Source organism: Pelophylax lessonae, assembly GCF_965119305.1.
Source record: "Pelophylax lessonae genome assembly, chromosome: 5".
Lineage (NCBI taxonomy): Eukaryota > Metazoa > Chordata > Amphibia > Anura > Ranidae > Pelophylax > Pelophylax lessonae.
Window position 1 is genome coordinate 254,453,397 of NC_138772.1, and position 24,987 is coordinate 254,478,383.

The following is a 24,987-nucleotide window of genomic DNA, read 5'->3' on the forward strand; positions in this document are numbered from 1 at the left end:
AGCCTCTGCATGACTTCCTATAATAATGTGGTTGATGCCCATGACTCCCATTCTGATGAAAAAGCGAGGCTTAAATCTAAAGTTGCAGACCTCAAGGACCGCTCGCGACGCAACAACTTAAAAATAAGGGGCATACCCGAAACAATACCTGCCTCGCAACTTCCACATTACGTTAAAGAACTATTCCATGCAGTGGCCCCGCTACTTAACCCGAATGACCTCACAATTGACCGGATCCACAGAATCCCAAAGCCTGCCTTCTTGTTACAAGAGATTCCCAGAGACGTCCTTATGAAATTGCACTATTACCAGGCGAAAGAAACGATCCTGGCCGCATTTCGTAAGAAGGACCAACTACCTGAACAAGGCCTCTGATGATGTCTGAATGACGAAACGCGTAAGCCGTAACTACGTCACATCTGCTACCTTGGTTGGAAGGCATTTCCGGTTTTGGTGAAGCGCACGGCGTCCCAGAAACACCGCTGTACACCGCTAAGGAGCTGCTGTTCCCTGTTTTATTGTGTATTCAAAGCTCATTTTTCTTTTATGAAATGTGAGTACCCTTTTTATTGCCTCAATAAATGCTTTGGCTTTACTGTACTTCACTATGTGAGGTTTTTCTTTATTATATGGTCCGGAATACCTCCTTGTATACCCTGGCATAATATTGATGTCCCTTGGCGCTCTTACATACATATATCTGGAGTGAAGGTCCTGTGGCTATATTACTTTATACTGGAGTCCATAGTGGAGAGGAGCCCCTAATTCCCCTTGAGATATACAACGCTGTTTACCCCTGTAGGGGTACGGAGTTCCGGTGAGTGCGGGCATAATCATAGGGGAGGCACTCTTTACCCCTCACCTGCACCCTACGAAGCGGACCACCCTAGGACCCACCCTGTATCTCTGGGCTAACACCCCTGGAGCACCATTTTGGACTTTTTTATAGTCACTACATTATTGCTCATTTGAGCTTACAGCACTGGTCACTTTGCCTTTGTCCCTGGATCACTAGTTATATATTATTAATTATATATTTATTCGGATCACGCTTTCCTACCTTTGTCACTTTAACACTATTATTGGACTATTTATTCACTTATTTTTCTTATTAATTCTATTTATTTAATGATATTCTTGGAATATTAATTCATTCACTTATCACCTATCAATACTCTCTGCCATTGGCAATTTTTTGCCATTTACTTTACTTGTGCACTTTATTTATCGTTGCACCTTAATCAAATTTTCCGTTTTGGCAATTTTTTCTTGGCCAATTATTTACCATTTTCACCTCTTGCACTTTATATATATTTGTGCACCTTACCATATCTCTACACTTCAATGCACCTTGTTTATCCAATGGAAGGTTTTAATTTTAGGATTTGCATTTTTGATTATTTCCTTTCTGTTATCATCTTACATACCTGGTTCCTTTTATTTGTCATTTTTACCTATATTTATTCTAGGCTTGTGTCTTAAGGTCTTATATTCTTTGTGATTTTACAAACTATATATTTTTTTATTCATTTACTCATATATTATTGGCAGCGCCATTTACCTCACTTTTTTTTATTGTCTTTGTACACCCCCTTGGGGGTATACTTTTGAGGTGGGCAGCAGCCAGACCCTGTCTTTTTATCCTAAGCGCGGATTTTTACTCTTTCTTTTATCTTGTCCTTGTGGAGGCGCTCACGAGGGGTCTTTTAATACAACTTTGGGCTCAAGCCAAATGTAACTACGATAAGAAATTTCAAGACACCCTGGATACCCTAAGCATCCTAGAGAACCAGAACAAATCACGACCCGACCCTGCCATCCTACCTAAACTCCACACCCTATGAACACAACTACACTCCCTTCTGACTGAAAAACACGTCAAGCTGCTAAACTCCCACAAACTACAATATTACTCTCAACACAACAAAGTGGGCAAATTCCTGGCCTCCCGTCTCAAAACCCGTAGGGCAAAATCAAAGATCCACCACATCCTACACCCAGCCAATAAAACAAAATTGACCAACCCACAAAACATAGCGGACGCCTTCGCTACATATTATGAAACACTCTACAACATAAACAAAGATCCTATGACTGTCCAACCTTCCCAGGACGCTATCACCAAATTTCTAAATGGCCTCAACCTTCCCTCCCTATCCCCAACTGATTTAAAGGAACTAAACAGGCCCTTTTCCCCAAACGAAATTCTTAATATAATCGCTACCATGTGGCAAATCCCCTGGCCCAGACGGCTTCACGGCCGAATACTAGCAATCCTCCTCCCCTATCCTAGTCGCTCCCATGGTGCGTATGTTCAACGCAGCTGCTGAACGCCAGAACTTCCCACAAGTAGTGTTAAGGGCCCACATTGTTACCATCCCTAAACCGGGGAAGAGTGCAGACTGTCCAGCTAACTACAGGCCAATCTCACTCCTTAACGTGGACGTAAAACTATATGCAAAAGCACTAACTAAAAGACTAGAGCATATATTTCCCTCCCTAATACGACCGGACCAGTCTGGTTTTGTCACTGGTAGACAAACGTCTGACGCTACCAGAGGATTCTCAATGTCCTGCACTTTGCAGAGCGTAATCGAACGCCTTCTCTGCTTCTCTCGATAGATGCGGAGAAGGCGATCTATAGAATCAACTGGGGATACATGACTGCAGTTCTAACGAAATTTGGATTCCAAGGCAAAATTCTCACAGCAATTCTTGCATTATACTCCTCGCCCTCAGCCCAGATGTATGCTAACAGTTTACTTTTAAGACCCTTCCTAATCAACAACGGCACGAGACAAGGTTGCCCACTCTCTCCAACGATATTTAACCTGATAATAGAACTTTTGGCGGAACAAATTCGATCCCACCCACATATTTCGGGCTTTAGCTTTGGGAGCAAGCCCCATGTCATCAACCTTTTCGCAGACGACATCATTCTGATGTTGACCAACCCCATGGCTACGCTCCCACACGTCCACAACACTCTGAATTCGTTCAGCGCAGTTTCCTTCTATAAAGTAAACCACTCCAAATCTTTAATACTGAACATGAACACCCCCATCTCAATAAAACGAAAACTTCAGCTGAAATTCCCATACACCTGGGCTGACAAGAGCATCCCTTACCCAGGGATCACGCTCACCTCCTCCTACTCCACCCTATGCGACGAAAATGACGGGCCGCTGATCACGAAAATAGACGCTCAAATCAAAACAATGCAAAAAAGTTGAACTCTCGTGGATGGGAAGACTTGCAGCCTACAAGATGCAAATCCTACCCCAAATCCTCTATTTTTTCCGCTCCCTACCAATACCTGTTAAACAGACCCACATACATACCTTATCTCAACTCAAAAGGTTTGTCTGGCAGGGCAAGAGAGCTCGCAGCTCATACACCTCATTTATAAAACACAAATCAGTCGAAAGAATGGGCATGGTGGACCTACCAGATTACTGAACGGCAACACGCTCCGATCAATTGAAACATTGGTTCTGGAAGCCCGTTAACTCCCCCCCCGGCTGGAAATCGAAAAGAGTATCCTTAAGGTAGACTCCCTAAGCTCCTTACTATATGCAGACACTTAGCAACCCTTGCACTATCCAAATTTCTCCCAACAACTGGCATCAATCATGGCATCAATCATGGCTTGGAGAAAAATAGCTCTACTACCCTCATCCAAACAAGACAAGCTTATTGACATTCCCCTGAATACCGTAGAACACATCTTACCTGACATAAAAGTACGCGACTTGAAAAAAAAAGGGCTTAACTTTAGTACAACACCTCTGGAATGGTGATACCCTACATAGCCCTAACTCCCTCATCCAACAATTCGCCCTACCCCCTCGTCGCACTTCACGCTACTGCACATACTACACTTTGCGACATCCACTCCACCCCCCAAGATCACACTCCGCTCTAAGATATGGCAATTTTTTCTTGGCCATCCAAAAAAGACAAAGGGCACCTCGATTCTCTATAATACACTGCAAGAGAAGAATGTATTCACGAAAACCAAACCAATGCTACAATGGGAGGCAGACCTTAACACATCCTTCTCTGACTCCCAATGAACCCAAGCCATCACTCATTCCCACTCAGCCTCTCGCTGTGCAAATCATTGGGAACTAACCATTAAAATCTTACTCCAATCGTACCTCACCCCACATAGGCTGGCGAAAATATATAATACATCTTCGCCCCTATGCTGGCGAGGATGCAATTCAACTGGAACTCTATTCCACATATTGTGGACATGTAACAGTATCCACAGTTACTGGCAGAAAATATTCAGTATAATTTCAGAAATAATCGGCATAATCACCTCACCAGACCCCGCTCTTGCCTTGCTCAATATAGGTATTGACAAATTTCCCACAATATACCGCGGCATAGTAACCAATATTCTTATCTCAGCGAAACTATCAATTACTAGACACTGCAAACAAACTACACCCCCAAATCATTCGGAGGTCCTTACAGCTACCAACCAACATTGTATATGGGAAAAATCTATAGCACTCTACAAAATCTACATAAATTTGAATTAATCTGGAAACCATGGACTGAATGGTACAAGGTATAACTGGATATATATGCATTCTTAGACCGTACACTTGAAACTTCCTGTCTTTACAGTATCCCTGCTGATTTCTATATCACCCCCATTTGAGCCTTCCCATTCCCTCTCTCTCTCTTACTACTACTTCTTCTCCTCCTTTCCTCCCTCCCCCCTCCTTTCTCTTCCCTTCTATATCTGCCCATCCCCACTTCTTCCTTTCCACACCTCCTTTAATGGAAAGCTACAGAGATAGTACCGTTTATAAAACTTATCTTATGCCTAGCTTTGAATTGTTGTATTGTTTATTACTCCACGTATTTAACGGCTGCGTCCGCATTTCCTTGTTATCTATTTTGTTTTTGAAATACCAATAAAAATGAATTAAAAAAAATAAAATAAATAAAATTGACCTTTTCTTTCCAATCTGTAGCTCCGTAATTTTCTGAAAATGCAATGCAATATGGCTAACTAGAGTTAGAACTAGTGTACAGAACGCCCCCCCAGAAACATAATTTCCTGCTTGTGTGATTGGCTTACCAATTTTCACAGAAGTCTGCCCTAAGATACAAGTCAGATTTCAGGCATCCCCTGCAACAAAAATGTCATTTTTGGTGAGATACTTCCAATAGGAAATCACATCTAAAAGGTATGCAGGTCAGCAGCTTTCCGCATTAGAGCCCTGAAAATACACAGCTTTTTAATAATTATGAAACCACTCCCATTAGACTTCCTTTCCCACATAAATACAGACACAAACAAGGATTTCTTCAGAATAACAAAAGGTAGGAATTTGCAACAAAGTTTGTTAAAAATCCTTGCAATGTACAGAGATCACCCAGAGGGGAGCGTTGTTTTCTCAACAAAAGTGGAGTTACGCTTTAACTGAGGAAAAGATAAAATAGAAAAAAGATTTCAGATCCTAATCATAATAAAATAATTGCAAATATAATACCATGCTATTTGTAGTTTAAACTTTTCTAACAGAAAAAATCCAGCATGATTCCCTTTTATTTAAAATGATCACTCTTTACCGCTCCCCTGCAGCTGAAGTGGAAATGGCACGGGACCATGAGCACTATCATTGAAAAGCAAGTTTGCTGATTCCATAAAGCCCCTTTCACACGGGTGGACTGATCGGGTCCGTCTGTCAGTTTTTTTTTAGGTAGACCCGATCAGACCATCCACTGCCCTCAATGGAGCGATGGGTGCCAACAGACATGTGTTCGTTGACATCTAATCCATTCCGTTAAAAACAGACGGATGGGGATCTGTTCCCTATCCATCTGGTGTATTGAATCGGATGACAGGCGGTCCGTTTACATCTGACCACCCTTAGAGGAGAATGGGCTGTGTCTTTGTCAAATGTGCATAAGCGGAGCAGCCATATGCCTGGGGCCTTAGTCTCTAAGCTAGTTAAAAAAAATTTAAATATTCTGATATACCGTACATGGCAAAATATTCAGTGTGTTTGGCCCATACTAGAACTATATATCCATCTAAGTATGATATAATAAAGTATTTGACATTTTGCACAGTAGAGAAAAAAAAGAGAGGGATCAAAGATGCCATTGGCCAGCTTGAACACGTAATTTAGTATATGTGAACCAAGAATATCTTTTTTTTTTTTTTGCAAAAACCATGAACAACTGACTTGCCTTTTCCCAGTTAAGGTAGGCACTCAGACAAGAGCCAACATCATCCTTTGCCAAGTTCTTCAATACAGCCTGTATTGCTTTACTGACAACGCCATGTGTAGAAAAGATATCATTCCAAGAGCTCACAATGAACAGTAGCAATCTGTCAGGGTCTGGAAAATCTAAACAAGGAAAAAAAATTGAAAATGAAGCATCTCTTTAAACATGATCATGTTTCACAACAGCCAAATATGACTAAGAATACATTTTAAGGGTCTAATGACACCTTTGCACTTTAGGAGCGTTCTTAACTTCACCTTGCAAACAGAGAAATTGCATCTTCAATAGCAATTAACAGTAGTGCATGTTGCATATAAAATACAAACGATATTGTCAAAAGTATTGGGTCACCTGCCTTTACACACACATGAACTATAATGGCATCCCAGTTTTAGTCCGTAGGGTTCAATAATTGAGTTGGCCCACCTTTTGAAGCTATACTCAGCTTCACCTCTTCTTGGAAGACTGTCCAAGGTTTAGGAGTGTGTCTATGGGAATGATTTACCTGGTCCAAATCATTTGGTGGAGGGAGGATTATGGTGTGGGGTTGTTTTTTTTAGGGGTTGGACTTAAAACGTAGTTCCAGTGAAGGGCACTCTTAAGCCGTCAGCATACCAAGACATTTTGGTCAATTTCATACTCATACTCCAACATTGTGGGAACAGTTTGGGGATGGCCCCTTCCTGTTCCAACATGACTGTGCACCGGTGCACAAAGCAAGGTCCATAGAGGCATCAGGTGTAGAACTTCACTGGCCTGCACAGAGTCCTGACCTCAACCCGACAGAACACCTTTAGGATAAATTAGAGCAGAGACTGGGAGCCAGGCCTTCTCATCCAACATCAGTGCCTGACCTCACAAATGCACTTCTGGAAGAATGGTCAAACATTCCCATAGACACGCTCCTAAACCTTGAGGACAGCCTTCCCAGAGGCGTTAAAGCGGTTATAGCTGCAAAGGGTGGGCCAACTCAATGTTGAACCATACGGACTAAGACTGGGATGCCATTAAAGTTCATGTGCAAATAAAGGCAGGTGTCCAAATATGTTTGACAATAAAGTGTATATTAACCACTTCATCTCCAGAATGCAAATGCACCATATGGACCAGATCAATTTTTACATTTCTTCCAAGGGCCTGCTGATTTCAGAAACAAATTTGTCATTACTTACCATACATATCTGGTTTGGGACAGGAAGATTTTTATTGACATGGTTCTAATTAGACCAGTAGGTGTTATTTTACATAAAAAAAGTACAATAATTTGTCTTGTTTCTCATAAAACTAAAAAATGTTCTTATTTAAAATATCAGAAAAATGTAACACCTAAAGCAGCCATTCTGAATCAGGGTTCTGTGGAACCCTAGGGCTCCTTAGGAAGTTCCTAGAGGTTATTTGAACTGTGACTGACTAACTTTCCATTTGACGGTGCCTTAACAGTTTTGGTGCCCGTGCCACCTAGCAGAGCCAGCTGAAGGACACTAATGATTTCTTTGGGACGTCTGTAAGGGTGGCATTCTGACCACCAGAATAAGGGAGACATTCTTTCCACAGACCACCAATGTAAGCGGCATTTTACCACTGATCCCTGCCCCACACACACACCCAATTAATTGGTTTTAACAGTGGTTAACTAAGTAGTATTTCAAGAGTTTCTCTGGGGTAAAAAGATTGAGAATGGACCTAAAGAAGGAGGAGTTAATTAGGGATGATTAGTACTATGTCATTGCAATAAGATGCTGCTAGTTTTCTGAGCTGAATGACAGTCAGCAGCACTCAACCCACTTCCTCTGTGCCAAGGATGTGATGGACCCACACAGACACTGTAAATTGGAACCATTTATATTACAAAAATGCCCCATGTTCAGGAATAACATTTTCTAATGCACTCTGTAATCTAAAAGAGAAGAGGATGGACCTGTGATGTAATTTGCCAGAAGACCTTTGGATATATGCATACACACACAATGAAAAAAAAAAAAAAGAATTATTTTATTGAAAAAAAAAAAAAAAAATCCTTATTGAGGAAGAACATTCATTGATAAACCCTGCAATCTAACAGACCTGGTTAAACCCCCTTCTATTCCTCTGTAGTACAATACATCTCTGATGAGGTCGCTAGATATCCCTATTGCACACGTTCCTGGACACGGCCTAAAGTAGGGTGCTCTAGAAACTGCCAGCAGGTTCACTGGAATCAGCATAGATCAGAACAGATATCAACAGTACACCATGGATTCATAATCAATATTCCAAATGCTTATTTAAAGTGTTCACATCACAAAAAGTGCAGATGCAATGTTTTCATGCAGTGCAGCGTCTTACATGCCTGATGAAGAGGTCCTGTGTGGTCTTGAAATCTTGCACCTACACTTTTTGTGATGTTATAACATTAACCAGTTCCCGTCTGGCCTATAGTCAACTGATGGCTAGGTGGGACCTTTGTCGTTCCAGGCAGGCATCATATGACATACTCCTGGAAAGGGCCACGCTGCGGTCCGATCTGTCACCGGTTGTGTCCACCAGACACGGTCGAGGACAGATGACTCTACCAGGCCACTCCTGGTACAATGTGATCGCTGTGGGCAATCACAGCAGATCACATTAAAATTGTAAACAATGGATAGCTTCCTTTTATGCCATTCATTGTGTACAAATGTGTTGCTAGCTGTGATTGGTCAAAGTGATCGCATGGTGCAGACAGTGCTGTGTATTTGTTTGAAATTGTGCCTATACCCTATTTCTGAGGGGAGGTGCTTCCAAAAATATACCATACAAAAACAACACACAAGGAAAATGCACCTACAAAGGCTACCAATTTAAAAATTGAATACGTTTATTGGACTTAATATAGCAATGTAATATCAATGTGGCACAGGAAAAAAACTCCACCCGCTCAGGGTGTGTCCCCAACATCACTCAGGTCAACCCTGACCCCCCCCCTTTTATTCCCCACAGCACACCCAGAATTACCTCCCTCCTCTCCAAATTCCCTAGGCCATACTTCAGCCTAATATATTGTATTACATCTACTGCAAGCCCACTTGGAGATACCAAATAATCAACCTAAGTCATACTGTTTTATACAATACTGACTAACGACGCAGTTTGCTTCAGATGTCCAATAGGTGCTCCCTATACCTGTGGATAATCGTTGGGTCAGGGGGCCGGACAAAGCAAATGCATCAGGTGTCAATATTGAATGATTCAGCAGTCACACCATACAGTATACCAGGTTTCTGTAAATCATGGAAGGTGGAGCATTGACAGAAACCTGGTATATGCCTTTTAATATTTATAAATGTAAAATTATGCACATGGGGAGTAAGAATATGCATGTATCATACATACTAGGGGGAGTACAACTGGGGGAATCAATGTTCGAGAAGGATAAGAGGGTTTTGGTCCATCCTAAGCTTAATAATAGCATGCAATGCCAAGCTGCGGTTTCCAAAGCAAGCAATCCTTTCTTTTATTAAGAGGTATGGACTCCAGAGAGAGATATAATTTTGCCTCTGTACAAATCCTTATTAAGATCTCATCTCGAATATGCAGTTCAGTTTTGGGCTCCAGTTCTCAAAAAGGATATGGGGGAATTAAAGAAAGAGAAGGCAGAAGACTGCAGAGAAGGGCAATCAAACTGATAAGAGGCATGGAGGAGCTCAACTATGAGGATAGATTACAGGAACTGAATTTATTCTCTCTTGATAGTAGGTTAAGGGGGAATATGATCAACATGTACAAATACATAAAAGGTCAATAGAGTGAACTTGGTTTTGGGATATTCACTTTAAGATCATCACAGTGGACAAGGGGGGACTCTTTACGTCTAGGGGAAAAGAGATTTCATCTCCAAATATGGAATGGTTTCTTCACAGTAAAAGCTTTGAAAATGTGGAATAGACTCCCTACAGAGATGGTCCTGGCCAGCTCAGTAGATTACGTTAAAGAAGGCCTGGGTTCTTTCCTAAATAAACATAATATAACTGGGTACTCACATTTATTGGTCAGTTAATCCAGGGAATATATGATGGCCTCTCTGGGGATCGGGAAGGAATTTTTTACCCTGCTGGAGCAAATTGGATAATGCTTTGCTGGGATTTTTCGCCTTCCTCTGGATAGACTGTGGGTATGTATATGGGATTGTATGGTTGTTTTTTTTTTCTTTTTTTAATTGGTTGAACTAACTATGCAACTATGACAAAAATGTAATATGGGTGAAGTGTTGCATGAACATGCAATTTTCATTCAAAGTCCAAAAGCACTGTAGGCTGAAAACTGATCTTTTAGACTAGGGGTCCCCAAACCCCAGGCTGCAGACCAGTGCCGGTCCATGGCCTTTTGCAGACAGGGTCACACAGCAGGAGATGAGCGGCAACTGCAGTCCGCACAGGGCTATCACAGACCGCGGTCGTCACTCATCCCCTGCTGTGCGGACATGCCCATGTGTCTTCTCCTGGCTTCTTCACTTGCCTGGCCGACAATGTCATCCAATCGGCAGGGCAGGGGGTGGGAGGAGCTGCAGATTGGAATGGAGAGCTCCTCTCTTCCCCTGCTCTGCTGATAAGATGACATTGTCAGCCGGGCTGGCAGGTGGAGGAGCTGGGAGAAGACACTTGGACTGTTAACAGCCTCTGTCCTGCATGTAGGAGCCCTAAGCAGGGAAGGCAGAGTTTGATGTTAGAGAGAAAAGGAGGGGAGGGGGCAGACTACAGAGACACTGTAATGTAAAAGGGGCTGTGATGCAAAGAGGGCACTGTAATATAAAAGGGACTACACTGTAAAGGGGCACTGTTGTAACAATGCCCCTTTACAGTGCAGTCCCCTTTATATCACAGCCCCCCTCTACATTACAGTGCTCTCTTTATAGTGCAGTCCTCTTTATGTCACAGTGACCAGTTTACAGTCCCTATTAGATTAATGTAAAAGGTACTGCACTGTAAAAGGGCACTGTAGTGTAAAGGTGGTTGTGATGTGAAGGGGAACTGAGGACACTGTGGGACTGCTTGAAAGGGGGAACTGTGATGTAAAGGAGGACTGTGGACACTGATATAATGGTTAGACTGCGCTGTAAAGGGGCTTGTGGTGTGATGGGGGCTGTGGACAGACTTTGCGAATATCCCATCCCCCAACTCGTCCACCATGACCACCATCTTCCCACAGCCCGCTGACCGTGTCCCACCCTCCACTGTTTTAAATCCTGCATGTCTCATTAACCACTTCAGCCCCGGAAGGTTTTACCCCCTTAATGACCAGGCCATTTTTTGCGATTCAGCACTGCGTTGCTTTAACTGACAATTGTGCGGCCGTGCAACGCCGTACCCAAACACAATTGATGTCATTTTTCCCCCACAAATAGAGCTTTCTTTTGGTGGTATTTGATCACCTCTGTGGTGAAAAAAAGAGCGTCAATTTTGAAAAAAAAAAAAACACCAATATTTTCTACTTTCTGCTATAAAACATTCCCAATAAAAAGATTTAAAAAATCAATTTTTTTAACAGTTTAGGCCAATTTGTATTCTGCTAAATTTTTGGTAAAAAAATCCCCAAAAAGCGTATAATAATTGGTTTGCGCAAAAGTTATTGCGTCTACAAACTAGGGGAAAGATTTATGTAATTTTTATTTATTTATTTTACTTGTAATGGCGGTGATCTGCGATTTTTAGCGGGACTGCGACATTGCGGTGGACAGATTGAACCCCTAACTGAAATTTTTGACACTTTTGGGGGGACCAGTGACATTACTACAGTAATCAGTGCTAAAAATATAGCTCTCCTATCAGTATTGCGGGAGGCCTGCGGCGATCGAGCCCGCTCCTCCCATGGTCTGCCCTACTGCTGTGTCTAATCACAGTGGAAGCGCGGCTCTGGCGGGGCGCGTGCACATAATTGTGTAGATCTATATGATTATGCACAGCTGAGCAGCCCTGCCGCAGTAAATCTGCATGGGGCGGTCGACAAGTGGTTAAAGAGAACCGGTCACCAAAAAATCATCACAAATGTGCTGAAAAAAAATTATTTGCAAAAAAATAGATACACCTAAGCACATAAAATACCCCCCAAAAATTAAGCCCCCCAACCCCACATATACGCACGTATGAGCGTAAACATACATGTTAGGGGCGCCTAAGCATGAAAACATTGACAAGACTTCCTCCGTAACACTAAACTGATGACCTATAGGGAGTTTTTGAAGTGTTGCCTATAAAAAATATAGGGCAATGAATTTTGTCGCCATTTCATGGACCCATACAAATTTAAGGTTTTATACTTAACCAAAAGATTGGACAAGTTGTTGCGTATGTTTACCCTGAAATTCACTTTAGTGTGTTTTTTTAACTGAAATTTTGTGTTTTCTAGACCTTTGCAGTAATATTGTGTGACATAAAAAAAATACGATTTTTGTAAGATCTTACCGTAAAATCATTTTCTCTGATATCCGTTGACAGATGCAACCTCATCTCCATGAGCTGAGCTGGGTTTATGCTCCTCCCATCAGGAGTAGTCGAGGCATAAAAGAATTTGAATACACACGCCCAGGGGTGTGACTCAGCACATCAGTTTAGTTTAAAGCAGTGAGAACAAAGAACCAACCCCAAACAGAGGGGTGGGTGCTGCTTCTGACGATGGACATCAGAGGAAAACATTTTACGGTAAGATCTTACAATAATCTTCTTTTCTCTATCATCTGTCGACAGATGCAGCTCATCTCCATGAGCTGAGTGGGATGTCCCAAAGCAGTAAAGGCATGAGGGGTGGGAAAAATGCAACCAGACAGTAATATCAACTCCAACAGGCTAAACGTAGCCAACCCGGGAACATGGAGCTCAACCAAATAACAGGAGCTCACCCAGGTAAAAAGACCCTAAGAGAACAGCAAAAAAACATTCTCTCACAAAACAGCAGCCTGCAAAACCTTGCAGCCAAAAGAGGCATCCGAAGATGCCAACAAATCCACCTTGTAAAATTTGGTAAAGTGGTGCACAGACGACGCCACCTTACAAACTTGTACAACTAAGGCCTGATGGCGAAACGCCCAAGAGGCACTCAACACTCTGGTAGAATGTGCTTTCACAGGAAAAGGAGGAACCTGACCCTTGATTGAATAAGCTTGAACAACCGTCTGCCTGATCCATATCCAAATGGTCACTGCGGACCCAGCCAAAACTTTGCGAGGACCGTCCGGAAAGACAAGGAGAGAGTCCGACTTCCTGAAGGGCTCAGTAACCGCAGGATAAACCCTTATCCCCCAAACCACATCCAGAGAGTGCAAGGCAACTTCTTTGTGATGTTTAGGCTTATGACATAAGGAAGGCAACACAATGTCTTCATTCAGGTGAAAATCCGACACCGCCTTAGGAAGAAAGGACAGATTAGGTCGGAGGACCACTTTATCCCTGTGGACCACCAAATAAGGCGGACAGGACAACCCTGCCAACTCAAACTCTGCGGGCAGAAGTTATAGCCACTAAGAAGGCAAGCTTCTAAGACAAAGAAAGCAGAGAAATCTCCCTAATATTCTCAAAAGGAGGCTTTTGAAGAACAGACAAAACCAGATTAAGATCCCACGGAAGCAACAGGGATCGCCTTGGAGGGGCCAGATGACCCACCCCCCTGAATGAAGGTGCAAATCAGACTATGCGTAGCAAACACTAAGCACTGCTCAACTCCTTTTTGTAAAAAGGCTAAAACCCGAGCTATAGAAAACAAGCGAGGGTGCAGCTGCAGCGATTCACACCATGAAATGTAAGATTTCTACGTATGATAGATCTTCCTAGAGGTAGATTTCCTGGCCTTCAAAAGGGTAGGAATCACCGAATAAGAGAGACCTCTATCCCTGAAAACCTTGCTTTCAACAGCCAAGCCGTTAAAGCCAGCGACCGTAAAGCAGGATGGAAGATCAGTCCTTGAGATAGCAGATCGTCCCGCAGAGGAAGACGCCATGGAGGATCCACGACCATTTTTACCAGTTCTGCGAGCCAAGACCGCCGAGGCCAGTCTGGAGCCAACAAATGCCTTCCATCACCACCCGGCGAAGAAACCTCAGCAGGAGAACGAGCGGAGGGAAGGCATAAATCAGGCGATACTGACAAGGAGCCACCAGAGCGCCAGAGGATCCCGAGACCTGGCCACAAACCTCTGAACTTTTCTGTTGAGGTGAGAAGCAAACAGATCCACCTCCCCAGTCCCCCATCGGGCACACAGAAGATGAAACACCTCCGGATGCAGGGACCACTCCCCTGATCCAACACCTGACGACTCAGGTAATCCGCTTGCCAATTCTCCACACCCGGGATGTGGACTGCGGAAAGAGCCGGAACATTGTGTTCCACCAATATCAGAACTCGGCCGCCTGGGTACTCCTGGTGCCCCCTTAATGAGTGATGTAAGCCACGGCAGTGGCATTGTCTGACTGGACCTGAACCTGAGAGCCGCGAAGCTGACTCGTCCAGTGAAGCAGACCGAGCTTGATTGCTCTCAGTTCCAGGATATTGATCGTCAAGGAAGACTCTTCTGTTGCCCAAGTTCCCTGGGCACAGAGCTTCCCCAGCACTCCACCTCAACCCGATAGGCTTGCGGCTGGCGTCCGTGGTAATCACCGTCCAAAACACTGGCAGGAGGACTTGCCTCGGCATAGGACAGGTGACTGGAGCCACCAAGAGAGAGTCAAATTTGTGAGACGGCTCAACCGAATCTTCCGATCGAATGACTGAGGATCTCTGTTCCATCTGGACAGAATCTCCTTTGGCAGCTATCTCGTGTGATATTGAGCAAATGGAATTGCTTCGAAGGTCGAGACCACCAGACCCAGGGCCCTCATGCAAACCCGCAAGGAGGATTACTCGGTCTCTATCAACAACCTGATGGTCCCTTGCAACTTCTGAAGCTTATCCAAGGGAAGGAAGACCCTCGCCATCGCAGAGTCGAGGATCAGCCCCAAAAAGGTGACCCGCACAGACGGAGTCAGGCCAGATTTGGCAACATTGATCGTCCACCCGAATTCCTGCAGGGTCCGGATGGGGATGGAGACGTTGTCCAGCAGATCCGAATGGGAAACTGCTCGTAACAGGAGATCGTTTAGGTACCCCACAATGGAGATACCTCGGTGACGCAACCAGGACAGCACAGGGGCCAGGACCTTGGTAAAAACTCTGGGAGCCGAGGTGAGACCAAAGGGTAATGCCACAAATTTAAAATGTTCCTCTGCCAACGCGAAGCGGAGGAATTGCTGGTGTCCCTCGAATATGGGGACGTGGAGATAGGCATCTTTTGGCGCTTTTCCACTGCATGGAACTGTACCGGTTCGGCACGCTTTTGTGCTTTTCCACTGCTGGTACCGCATGGTATAGGGTCGGAACGGTTCGGTACGGTACGGTATAGGTTTGCTTTTCCACTGCATGGAACCGAACGGTACGGCTCTACAAAAACAGTACCTACTCGATTGTGGTTCCAACAGGTACCAAACTGGTACCATATCCCACAATCCTTTGCATGCAGTCACTACTAGCCACTGATTGGTCAGAGAATCCCACCCACCCCGTTGTTATCCCACCCACTTTTTAGTACTACTTTAGTGGAAAAGCAAACCTATACCGTACCGTACCGAACCGTTCCGACACTATACCATGCGGTACCAGCAGTGGAAAAGCAAACCGGGCCAAGCAGGGCTGAGTAGAGCCGAGCCGGTACTTGCAGTGGAAAAGTGTCATTAGAGATCGATGGAGGCCAGAAAACTCCCCTGATTCAAAGATGTCACCACCGACCGAATGGACTCCATTCTAAACTTTTGCACCCGCACAAAGTGGTTCAGAGCCTTGAGGTCCAGGATTGGACACACGTTGACCTCTTTTCTGGGCACAGTGAACAGGTTTGAATAGAAACCTTGAGAGCGGCACAATCACCACCTGAGCCAGGAGATCTCGCACAGCCCCCCACAGATCCGTCAAACACTCCGGAGACCAGTAAAGATTTGACTGAAAAAAACCTGTCCCCTGGCCGGAAACAGATTCGATCTTGTACCCGGACAAACCAGGTCGCGAACCCAATTGTCCTGCATGAGCGAAGTCCAGGGTTTCTGAAAGAAGCGCAGACGTCCCCCCACCCATGAGACGGGTGAGGGTGCCACTTCATGCTGAAGAGGACTTGTCAGCAGCACCTGACTGACCGGCCTTGGTCTTGCCCCAGGGCTTCTTAGCACCTCCAGAAGTTCTGAACGGCTTACATTTTTCTTTTGCCCCAGGGGCACGAAAAAAACGTTTGTGAGCAGAAAAGGAGGGACCCCGCTTAGCACGGGGCATCTTACCCTTGGGGGATTGAGGAAGAAAAGTACTCTTCCCACCAGTCAGTCCTTTGATCAACTCATCCAATGAGTCGCCAAACAACCAGTCTGCCAAAAAGGGGAGATCAGCTAAGGCTTTTTTAGAAGCTTGATCAGCCGACAAGTTCTTCAACCAAACCATGCATCTTAAAACAATACCCATGGCCGAAACCCTGGCCACCAGGGGAGCCGCATCCATAGACGCATCACACAGGAAGACCAGAGCCTGGATCACCTGGTTCAACAGTTCCAGCTCTTCTGGAGGAACAGTCTCAGGGTCCAAAGACTCCCGCAACCCCCTAATCCATTTAGTTACCATCTGTGAAACCAATTTTAAAATGGAACCCACCAGCATGTGAAGATGGCGGGAAAGGGATTCCACCCGCCTGTCCACTGGATCCGTAAAAACTGGGGAATCCTCCACAGGCACAAGGGTAGATTTGTTCAATCTGGAAACAGGATGGTCCACTCTAGGTGCCACCGTCCAACGGTTGCAGAGCTTTTCAGCAAAAAGGATACTGGCGTTTAAAGCATGTTGGCACCATTAACACGTGCTTAATGTGCCGCCATTGGTCATTCATGATAATGTGAAAGGTGTCGGGACAAGGGAAAACCTTGCAAGATTTCTGAGACTTTTGGGAGTCAAAAGCCAACAGCATCCCTGCCGGCATGGGCTCATTAGCCAATTTTAAAGTATCCCTCACTGAAATAATCAGGGCTTCCACTAAAGCGCATCCCCGCGCTGCAGCTGAAGACAGGTCCTCTTTACCATCTGACTGCGAGGACAGGACCCCTTAGGTAGGGTGGGGCATCCTCATCAGCCTCTGAATCAGAGAACAACTCCCTAGAAGGGGAAGGCAGCGGTCTTTTATGGTTATCAACCTTTTTCATGACTAAATCAACTTCAGTTGCCAGGCTTTCCAGTGCAGCTGAAATAGAGGCCAGCGACTGCGATCCAGACTGTCCAAGAGAAACACAAAGTGGGTCTGAGGGTGATTTTCGAGCTGGGGACTCCATTATGCAAATCGCAAAAAAATGGAGCACTTTCGCTTTAAGAGCGCAGATCACGGTATACACCGCCAGGCGCAGCGCTCAGCAGGGGACCCCTTTAACCCAAACGCATATCAAAAAAGTGTAGGGATATGCCCGCAGGGACCCCCAATTACCTTACCACCTTAGACACTTCCTCCTGAATCAATCCCAGCATAGAGAGAAAAAAAGGAAGTGACCTCTGCACTGCAGCAGGAAATGACCACACAGGAAATGACCCCTGATAGGGAAGTACTGCCGAGTATAGCACCAGGGCTACACAAAGATGGACGCCCATATAAAGTAATAGGAAGCTGCAGGGAAAAAATACATTGCCCACATTTAATATGGCGACGCCCACGGCTTACCATGTGGCCAGGGACAGACACATGCAGGCCTCAGGAACAACAGGGACCAGCAAGCCCAAGGTACAATTTTAACCCCCCCCCCCTTCGAGTGCCAGAGCACTCCATACACACAGTAGCCGCAGGGACAGGGAAGGACACACAAAGCCGGGCACCGGGCAGACCAGGGGGATCTCTTGTGAGGCACAAATCCCATTATCCAACATTGGCCCACATCCCCCCAAGGCCAGCAGGGGCAAGGGGGGTACATTTACTCACCATACCATAGACCGGGTGGGCGCGGCTCCGGGCAGACTGCCTCCCACCCAAAGTGGGGGTGCTGCCAGCCAATGGGTACGCTGGGACTCCGGGCGTTCCAGGTCAATGCGTCCTGGCGAGGCATCCGCTCGCTGGCTCGTCCCCCTCCGGACCAGGGGGCACCCTCATGGCTAGGCCTAGGTCGGAACTATAACCCGCTCATGCTCGTAGGCCAGACTGGGGGGATCATAAGGATCTAGATTATCCAGTACGAAGCCCCAGCCGGCATCATTGCTTTTAGATCACCAGGACAATTCTTCCCTGAACACTAGCTAGCAAATGATTAAAGAGAACTAAAAGAAAATATTCTGAAAAGAATAAAAAAAAACTTAGAACGGAGTCCCAGCAGGAAACCTAGGTCCTACTCTTTCTCTAGGCAGAAACAAACTTATGTGCTGAGTCATGCAGTGGGAGTTTATGCCGAGAGGGACAGCCCCCTGTGCGTGTGTATTCACATTTTTTAATGCCTAGACTATTCCTGATGGGAGGAGAATAAATCCACTCAGCTCATGGAGATGAGGCTGTGTCTGTCAACGGACGATAGAAAAATTGGAACTACCGCTACTTTATTCTCAAGGGTGTTTGCTCTGGCAGTTCAGGCTCTAGCAGTGAAAACATTAAACCTGGAGATCTGGCCTGTAACACCCCATTCGAATGCCCCTACTCTGAATGAATGAGAACAAGGGGCACCTTTGGACAGCAGCACTGGCAGTCTGGGGGAGGGGGTTGTGTTTAATGCACTAGCAGATTTAAATACACTAAAAAATTGAAGCCAGACTCAAGCTAACACTTTATAAGCAGTTACAGCAAACAGTTTTTTTCCTTTTGGGATAAAGGTTTTAAGCACCCCTGCTAGTATTACAACAAACAAATATTGTGGCGCTACAATGATATTTAAAGTGGCAAAGTGCAGCAATTAAAGTGCATTTAAATCTGTGTAATAAAACTATAATATTAGAGTGACAAAGTGCAGTAATAAAAGTGCATATGAATCCAGTGTTGTAAACAGTTGGGATTAGCAACTGCCATAAATACATAAACAGTGCATATATTTTATGCAAACAATTGTATAGAAACAGTCTCTGTGCTTCAAAGGAAGAAACTCCCAAAGTGCAGAAAGAGTGCAGACAATTCTTCTTATGAAGAATGTCTCCACGTTAATCGCTGTGTGCACCTCCACCCATAGATGAAATAGGAGGGGGCTTACCAGACGGATAGGACCTGATAGAGCGTATACTCTCCAGGTCACATAGGTAGATTGATTTATACAACGATCACGATACCTGCAATCTCAAGATGGATTAGATGTATTCAGCATCCACTGCACATCTCTAATCCCAGCAAGTATATCATCTTATAATACCACATGAATCGAATATATCAACCCTCATAAGCTCAAGAAACGAGAAGACTCGACATAGTGTGTACTCGTGTAAAAGGAATTTAATTTAAAGTAGAAGCACTTACATGTATCCAGAAAGAATAGCGGTTGTATATAGTACATAGAACATCCAGAACAAAACCACAGCAGACCCGACGTGGCGTTTTGTCTCATAAGACGTCCTCTGGGGTGTCATGCTCTCGGTGTGGCTGTGTTTAAATACCTTTCAAGTGTAACTAGACAATTAAAAATTAGAAAATTACCTTCTGGCTTGTTAACCTCCCTAGCGGTATTCCCGAGTGTGGCTCAGGGTTAAAGAGGAAGTAAACCCTCCTCTGACACTTGTACCTATAGGTAAGCCTATAATAAGGCTTTCCTATAGGTACTGTAAATATCTCCTAAACATGTACCGTTTAGGAGATATTTACCTTAGATGCATCCAGTGATGTCACTGGCGCAGGCGCTCTTAAGGAACGGCCGCTGGTGCCGTTTCTTCAGAGCCCCGTGCCGTGACTGTCGGCTCCCGCGCGCATCAGATGGCAGGATGCCGCGATCCCGGAAGACGGGCGACTGGACATGTCGCCCGTCATCCAGCTAAGCGGGCGGCACGGCGGGGGCTCGTTATAAGGTAAGTATTTCATAATGAGCTAGTAAGCGATGCATACTAGCTCATTATGTGTTTCTCTTGCAGGGTCAAAAAGAAAAAAAAAAACCTCTTCAATATAGTGTACTACCAAAAGCGGTAAGTCACACTCGGGATTACCCCAGAATCAAACTCTCCTTCCCCTGCGATCCCCCACCGTCCTCCAGGCATCCTCACTCTGTCTCCCCGCTGTGTGCTTGGCCTATGCCGCCACCTGTCTTCCGGTTCCCTTCCCTGCGAGCCTTGGGACGCAGGGGGGGGGGGGGGGGATGGAACTGGTGGCAAATTCAAAAGGTAAATAAAATAAATGACATGATACAAAGTTGTTATCCTAACGGATTACACTGTATCAAGTCATTTACCTCAGGATTTCACCTGCTGACTTTTCCAGTGCCCCGTCTATGCTTTTCTAGTTCTTTGTGCCTGGAAAATCGAGAACGACCATGGCGTCCAAAAAGCGTTCTTTTTGCGCAAAAGCGCTTTTAGACTAACTGGAAAATAGCGAGAGTGAAACGGAGTTACTTGAAGAACTGAGTAATAGTGATTCATAGGAAAATTCGTCATCAGGTATGGAAAGTGACGACGGCGACGATTCTGCGACTGAGCTCAGCGATGTGCGGACTTGGTGCTCTATTGACTGCGGTACGAATCAGGCAGCACCCCAAGATTCCCATTTACAGGAGCACCTGGTATGAAAGTTCATGTTGACCATGACAACCCTTTGGCATACCTCCAATTATTTTTAAACGATGAGGTTATTGAAAAAGTTGTTACCAAGACCAACAGGTAGAAAGACCAACAATGCGTTACGCATCAGGGGTATGCAAGATGCAGAAAGTGGGAACCAGTGACCAAAGATGACCTTTGGAAATTTCTGGGCCTAATTATTCTTCAGGGAGTGGTGGGGAAACCCCTGCAGAAGTGGTACTCCATTTTTTGGCACGGTCATGTCAGAATACAGATTTTCCCTCATAATGAAATATCTGCACTTTGAAAATAATGAGGAATTTGATGAAACTACTCATCCTGCACCAAAACGAATACAAAATTTGGGAAGTATATCAAATGATTCTTCAGAATTTCCAACGGAGCTATGTGCCAGAAAGAGTCATCAGCATAGATGAAAGTCTAATGGCCTAAAGGGAAGGCTCAGCTGGGTGCAATACATTGCATCAAAGAGGGCACGATTTGGTGTAAATTCCTACATGCTGTGCGAATCATCAACTGGCTACATTTGGAATTCAGTGATATACACTGGAAAAGGAACAAAATTTGATGAAAAATACAGCAATTATGGAGTAGCAACATCCGTTCTTTCACTAATTGAGCCATTGCTAAATCAGGGCTATTGTGTAACAACGGACAACTTTTATACATCTCCTGAACTTTATGAGGTTCTGCTGCACAATAAAACTGATGCATACGGAACCGTAAGGATTAACCAGCGCGACATGCCGCCAATGTTTGGCAAAAAGAAGCTGAAGACAGGTGAAATGGTTGCCTGGCAGAAAGGTAAAATTATGGCACTGCGATGGAAGGACAAGAAAGATGTGTGCCTAATGAGCAAAGTGCATAACACCTCCACTGTTAGGGTATGCATGAAAGGCAGTGTTAATTTCGGCAACGAAAAAGTTTTCGTCACCGTTTTCGTCAACGCCATTTTTCAAGTGACGAAAACGAAACGCAAAGTATAGCACATTTTCGTCAAATAACGACAACTATGACGAAAATCAAACCCGTTTTCGTTAACAAACGAAAACTAAACGAGAATGTGAGGCAGGGACGTTTACCCAAGTTCCGGTTTTCACAGAGCTCCGCCTGCTTCCGCTCCCAGTAAGCGACTGTGTGGTGTGGCGTGCCCCCCCGTGACGTCAGACGTGATGACTAGAAGAGAGTCGAGACCAGTTACCTCACCAGTGCACTGCAGCACTACAGCCAAGCCTCCGGACCCCCAACCCGACTCCGTCACATCATCACATGGCAGACGACCACCCAGGCAGTCGCACCCACCACCAAATCCAGAGCAGAAAACCCACTGAGTGAGTTACAAAAGCCAGGCCAGTCATTACTGCCTCCCCTCAGACCAGTGGCATCCGCCATCCAGCACTGTGTGTGTGTGTGCGTGCATAGGCCGCTGAGGCCGGCCCATCCTGTTCAACTTCAGACCACCCTTAAACCTGAGACCCCATCCAGCACTCTGAGCAGCACTGTGCTGTGCTCACACAGCACAGCGCTGTGCTCACACAGCACAGTGCTGTGCTGTGTGAGCACTGCAGGCAGCAGCATTACAGGCCTCCTCTCTGACCTGACCACCGCAGGCATCCGGCACTGTGCAATGCATACAGGCCATCCCTTAGACCACCTGAGACCACCATCCATCTAGCACTGTCCATGTCCAGCAGCATTACAGGCCTCCTCTGACCACCGCAGGCATCCAGGGTACTGTGCATTACAGGCCATCCCTTAGACCTGAGACCACCATCCAGCACGGTGTTTATTACAGGCCATCCCTTACACCTGAGACCACCATCCAGCACTGTGCAGCAGCATTACAGGCCTCCTCTGACCTGACCACCGTAGGCATCCAGGGCATTACAGGCCACCCTCCAGCACTGTGCATTTTACAGGCCATCCCTTAGACCACCTGAGACCACCATTCAGCACTGTGCATTAGATTACAGGCATTCCCTTAGACCTGAGACCACCATCCAGGCTTCAGCACTGTCCAGCAGCATTACAGGCCTCCTCTGTCTGACCTGACCACCACAGGCATCCAGGGATATTTACAGGCCATCCCTTAGACCTGAGAGACCACCATCCAGCACTGTGCATTTTACAGGCCATCCCTTAGACCTGAGACCACCATCCAGCATTGTCCAGCGGCATTAGCCCTCCTCTGAGTCTGACCACTGCAGGCATCCTGCTCAGTTTCTTGACCTGTTAAAGTTCATGTAAATGTGCACTACATGACTGGCATCATCACGAGTCGACGAGCCTGCAAAGTTTTTATTTTTTTTGTATTTTTATTCAATTTTTACATTTTTATGTTACCCCCTTTGGTCAAAAAAACAATATTCTTGGCGAAACAGTTTTGCCTAAATAAAGACTTAATGACTAAATCTGTGTCTGTGTAGTGCTGTGCTAGTGCAGGAGTTCCCAAACTGGGGGTCGGGACCCACTGGTGGGTCGCGAGCTGCATTTGAGTGGGTCGCGATGAGCCTGGAATTCACTGAGAGCTGGCCTGCTTAAATTGTGCTGTGCGAGCCTGCGCAAATTACAGAGAGCCAGAACAGTCAAATTGCGATGGATTCAGGACCCCGCCCATGCAGTTTATGGAGGCTGGTCTGCATTTCCCACGAGGAGGATACTTGCATCAGTGAGTACGTATGTGGGCTGTTATGTAGGATATGTTCATGGGGTGCAGAGCCAGCTCCTCGGTACTGCTGGCAGCAGCGGTGGTGGTTAGACTGGCGGCGGGATTCTCTCAGCTATAGCGGACAGAGACAGCAGCCTTGGTGCCATAGGAGGACCAGGTGGCCTGGCGGGGTCAGGAGTTCATGGCAGCTTCTGTGACCCCAGTAGAGGATCTGAAGGAGAAGAGCCAGGACACCAAGACCAGCATAGAGCTCCTCATCATGGAGACTCTGAGTGAGGTGTGCTGGGCCCTGGAGAGGGCAAACAGGGGCTTCACCTTCACTGTGGACCACTGGTAGAGGAAGGAGGGTGAGTGCCATATAGCCTTATATTTATTTAAATATTAAGTGTATTCAAAAATAAATTGATTGATATTTTTAATTTAACATCCCCCCTCCCTTTAAAATATGCATTATTATTATTTGCATTTATATAGCGCCAACAAATTCCGTAGCGCTTTACAATATTCAATTACAGTGGGTCCCGAAAAATAACTGTATTCAGAAGTGGGTCTCGGCCCAAAAAAGTTTGGGAAGCCCTGTGCTAGTGCATGCTCAAAGCTTAATGCCATAAATAATAACATATTAGATTTTTCACTCCAGCAGTAGTATATAATGAGTTTGGAAATTGTAGAGAAATGCTTAAATAATGCATTAAAAGTTACAATTGAACTACACCCATTCGATTATAGATGACTAAAATGTAGGACGTTTTAGTCAACTAAAATGTACGACAAACTAAAACACTTGCAGAAGACTAAAATGGGACTAAAACTAAAATGCCATTTTAGTCCTAAGACTAAAACTAAATTGAAATTTGCTGCCAAAATTAACACTGATGAAAGGTGGGAAAGAAGTAATGAAGTAACAAGTAGTGATAGACTCAAACACCATGGGAGGTGTCGACGGAGCTGACCAATTAATGACATTCTACCCATATATGAGAAGCAGCAAAACAAAAACTATAAAAAGATCTTCAGACATCTTCTTGAGCAATGCTTGTGAAATGCATACATTCTGCTCAAAAAAATGTGTGACAAGCCTTTGATGCATACGGACTTTATTTGGAAAGTTGCCGAACAAATCAGGTATGGAAAGTGACGAAGTGATCAAACACCATCAATGGCTGTGAACAGATCTGGACGTAGTGCTGAACGCCTGACTGGTCATCACTTCATTGACTTCATCCCACCAACTGAGAAAAAATTCGGCACCTACAAGGATGTGCGTGGTTTGTTGCTCGAAAAGAGATGACAGTGAAAGGAAAATAAGAAAAGAAACCC

General features: G+C 45.1%; 1 protein-coding gene across 1 annotated transcript in view; it reads right to left on the reverse strand.

Annotated features, from left to right (window-relative positions):
- ICE1 (interactor of little elongation complex ELL subunit 1) overlaps positions 1-24,987 on the reverse strand; it is a 478,826-nt gene that overhangs the window by 144,636 nt on the left and 309,203 nt on the right. Inside the window, exon 16 of the mRNA XM_082258761.1 lies at positions 6,220-6,380. Within this exon, the coding sequence (XP_082114887.1) occupies positions 6,220-6,380 (161 nt within the window). The remainder of the gene's footprint in view (positions 1-6,219; positions 6,381-24,987) is intronic.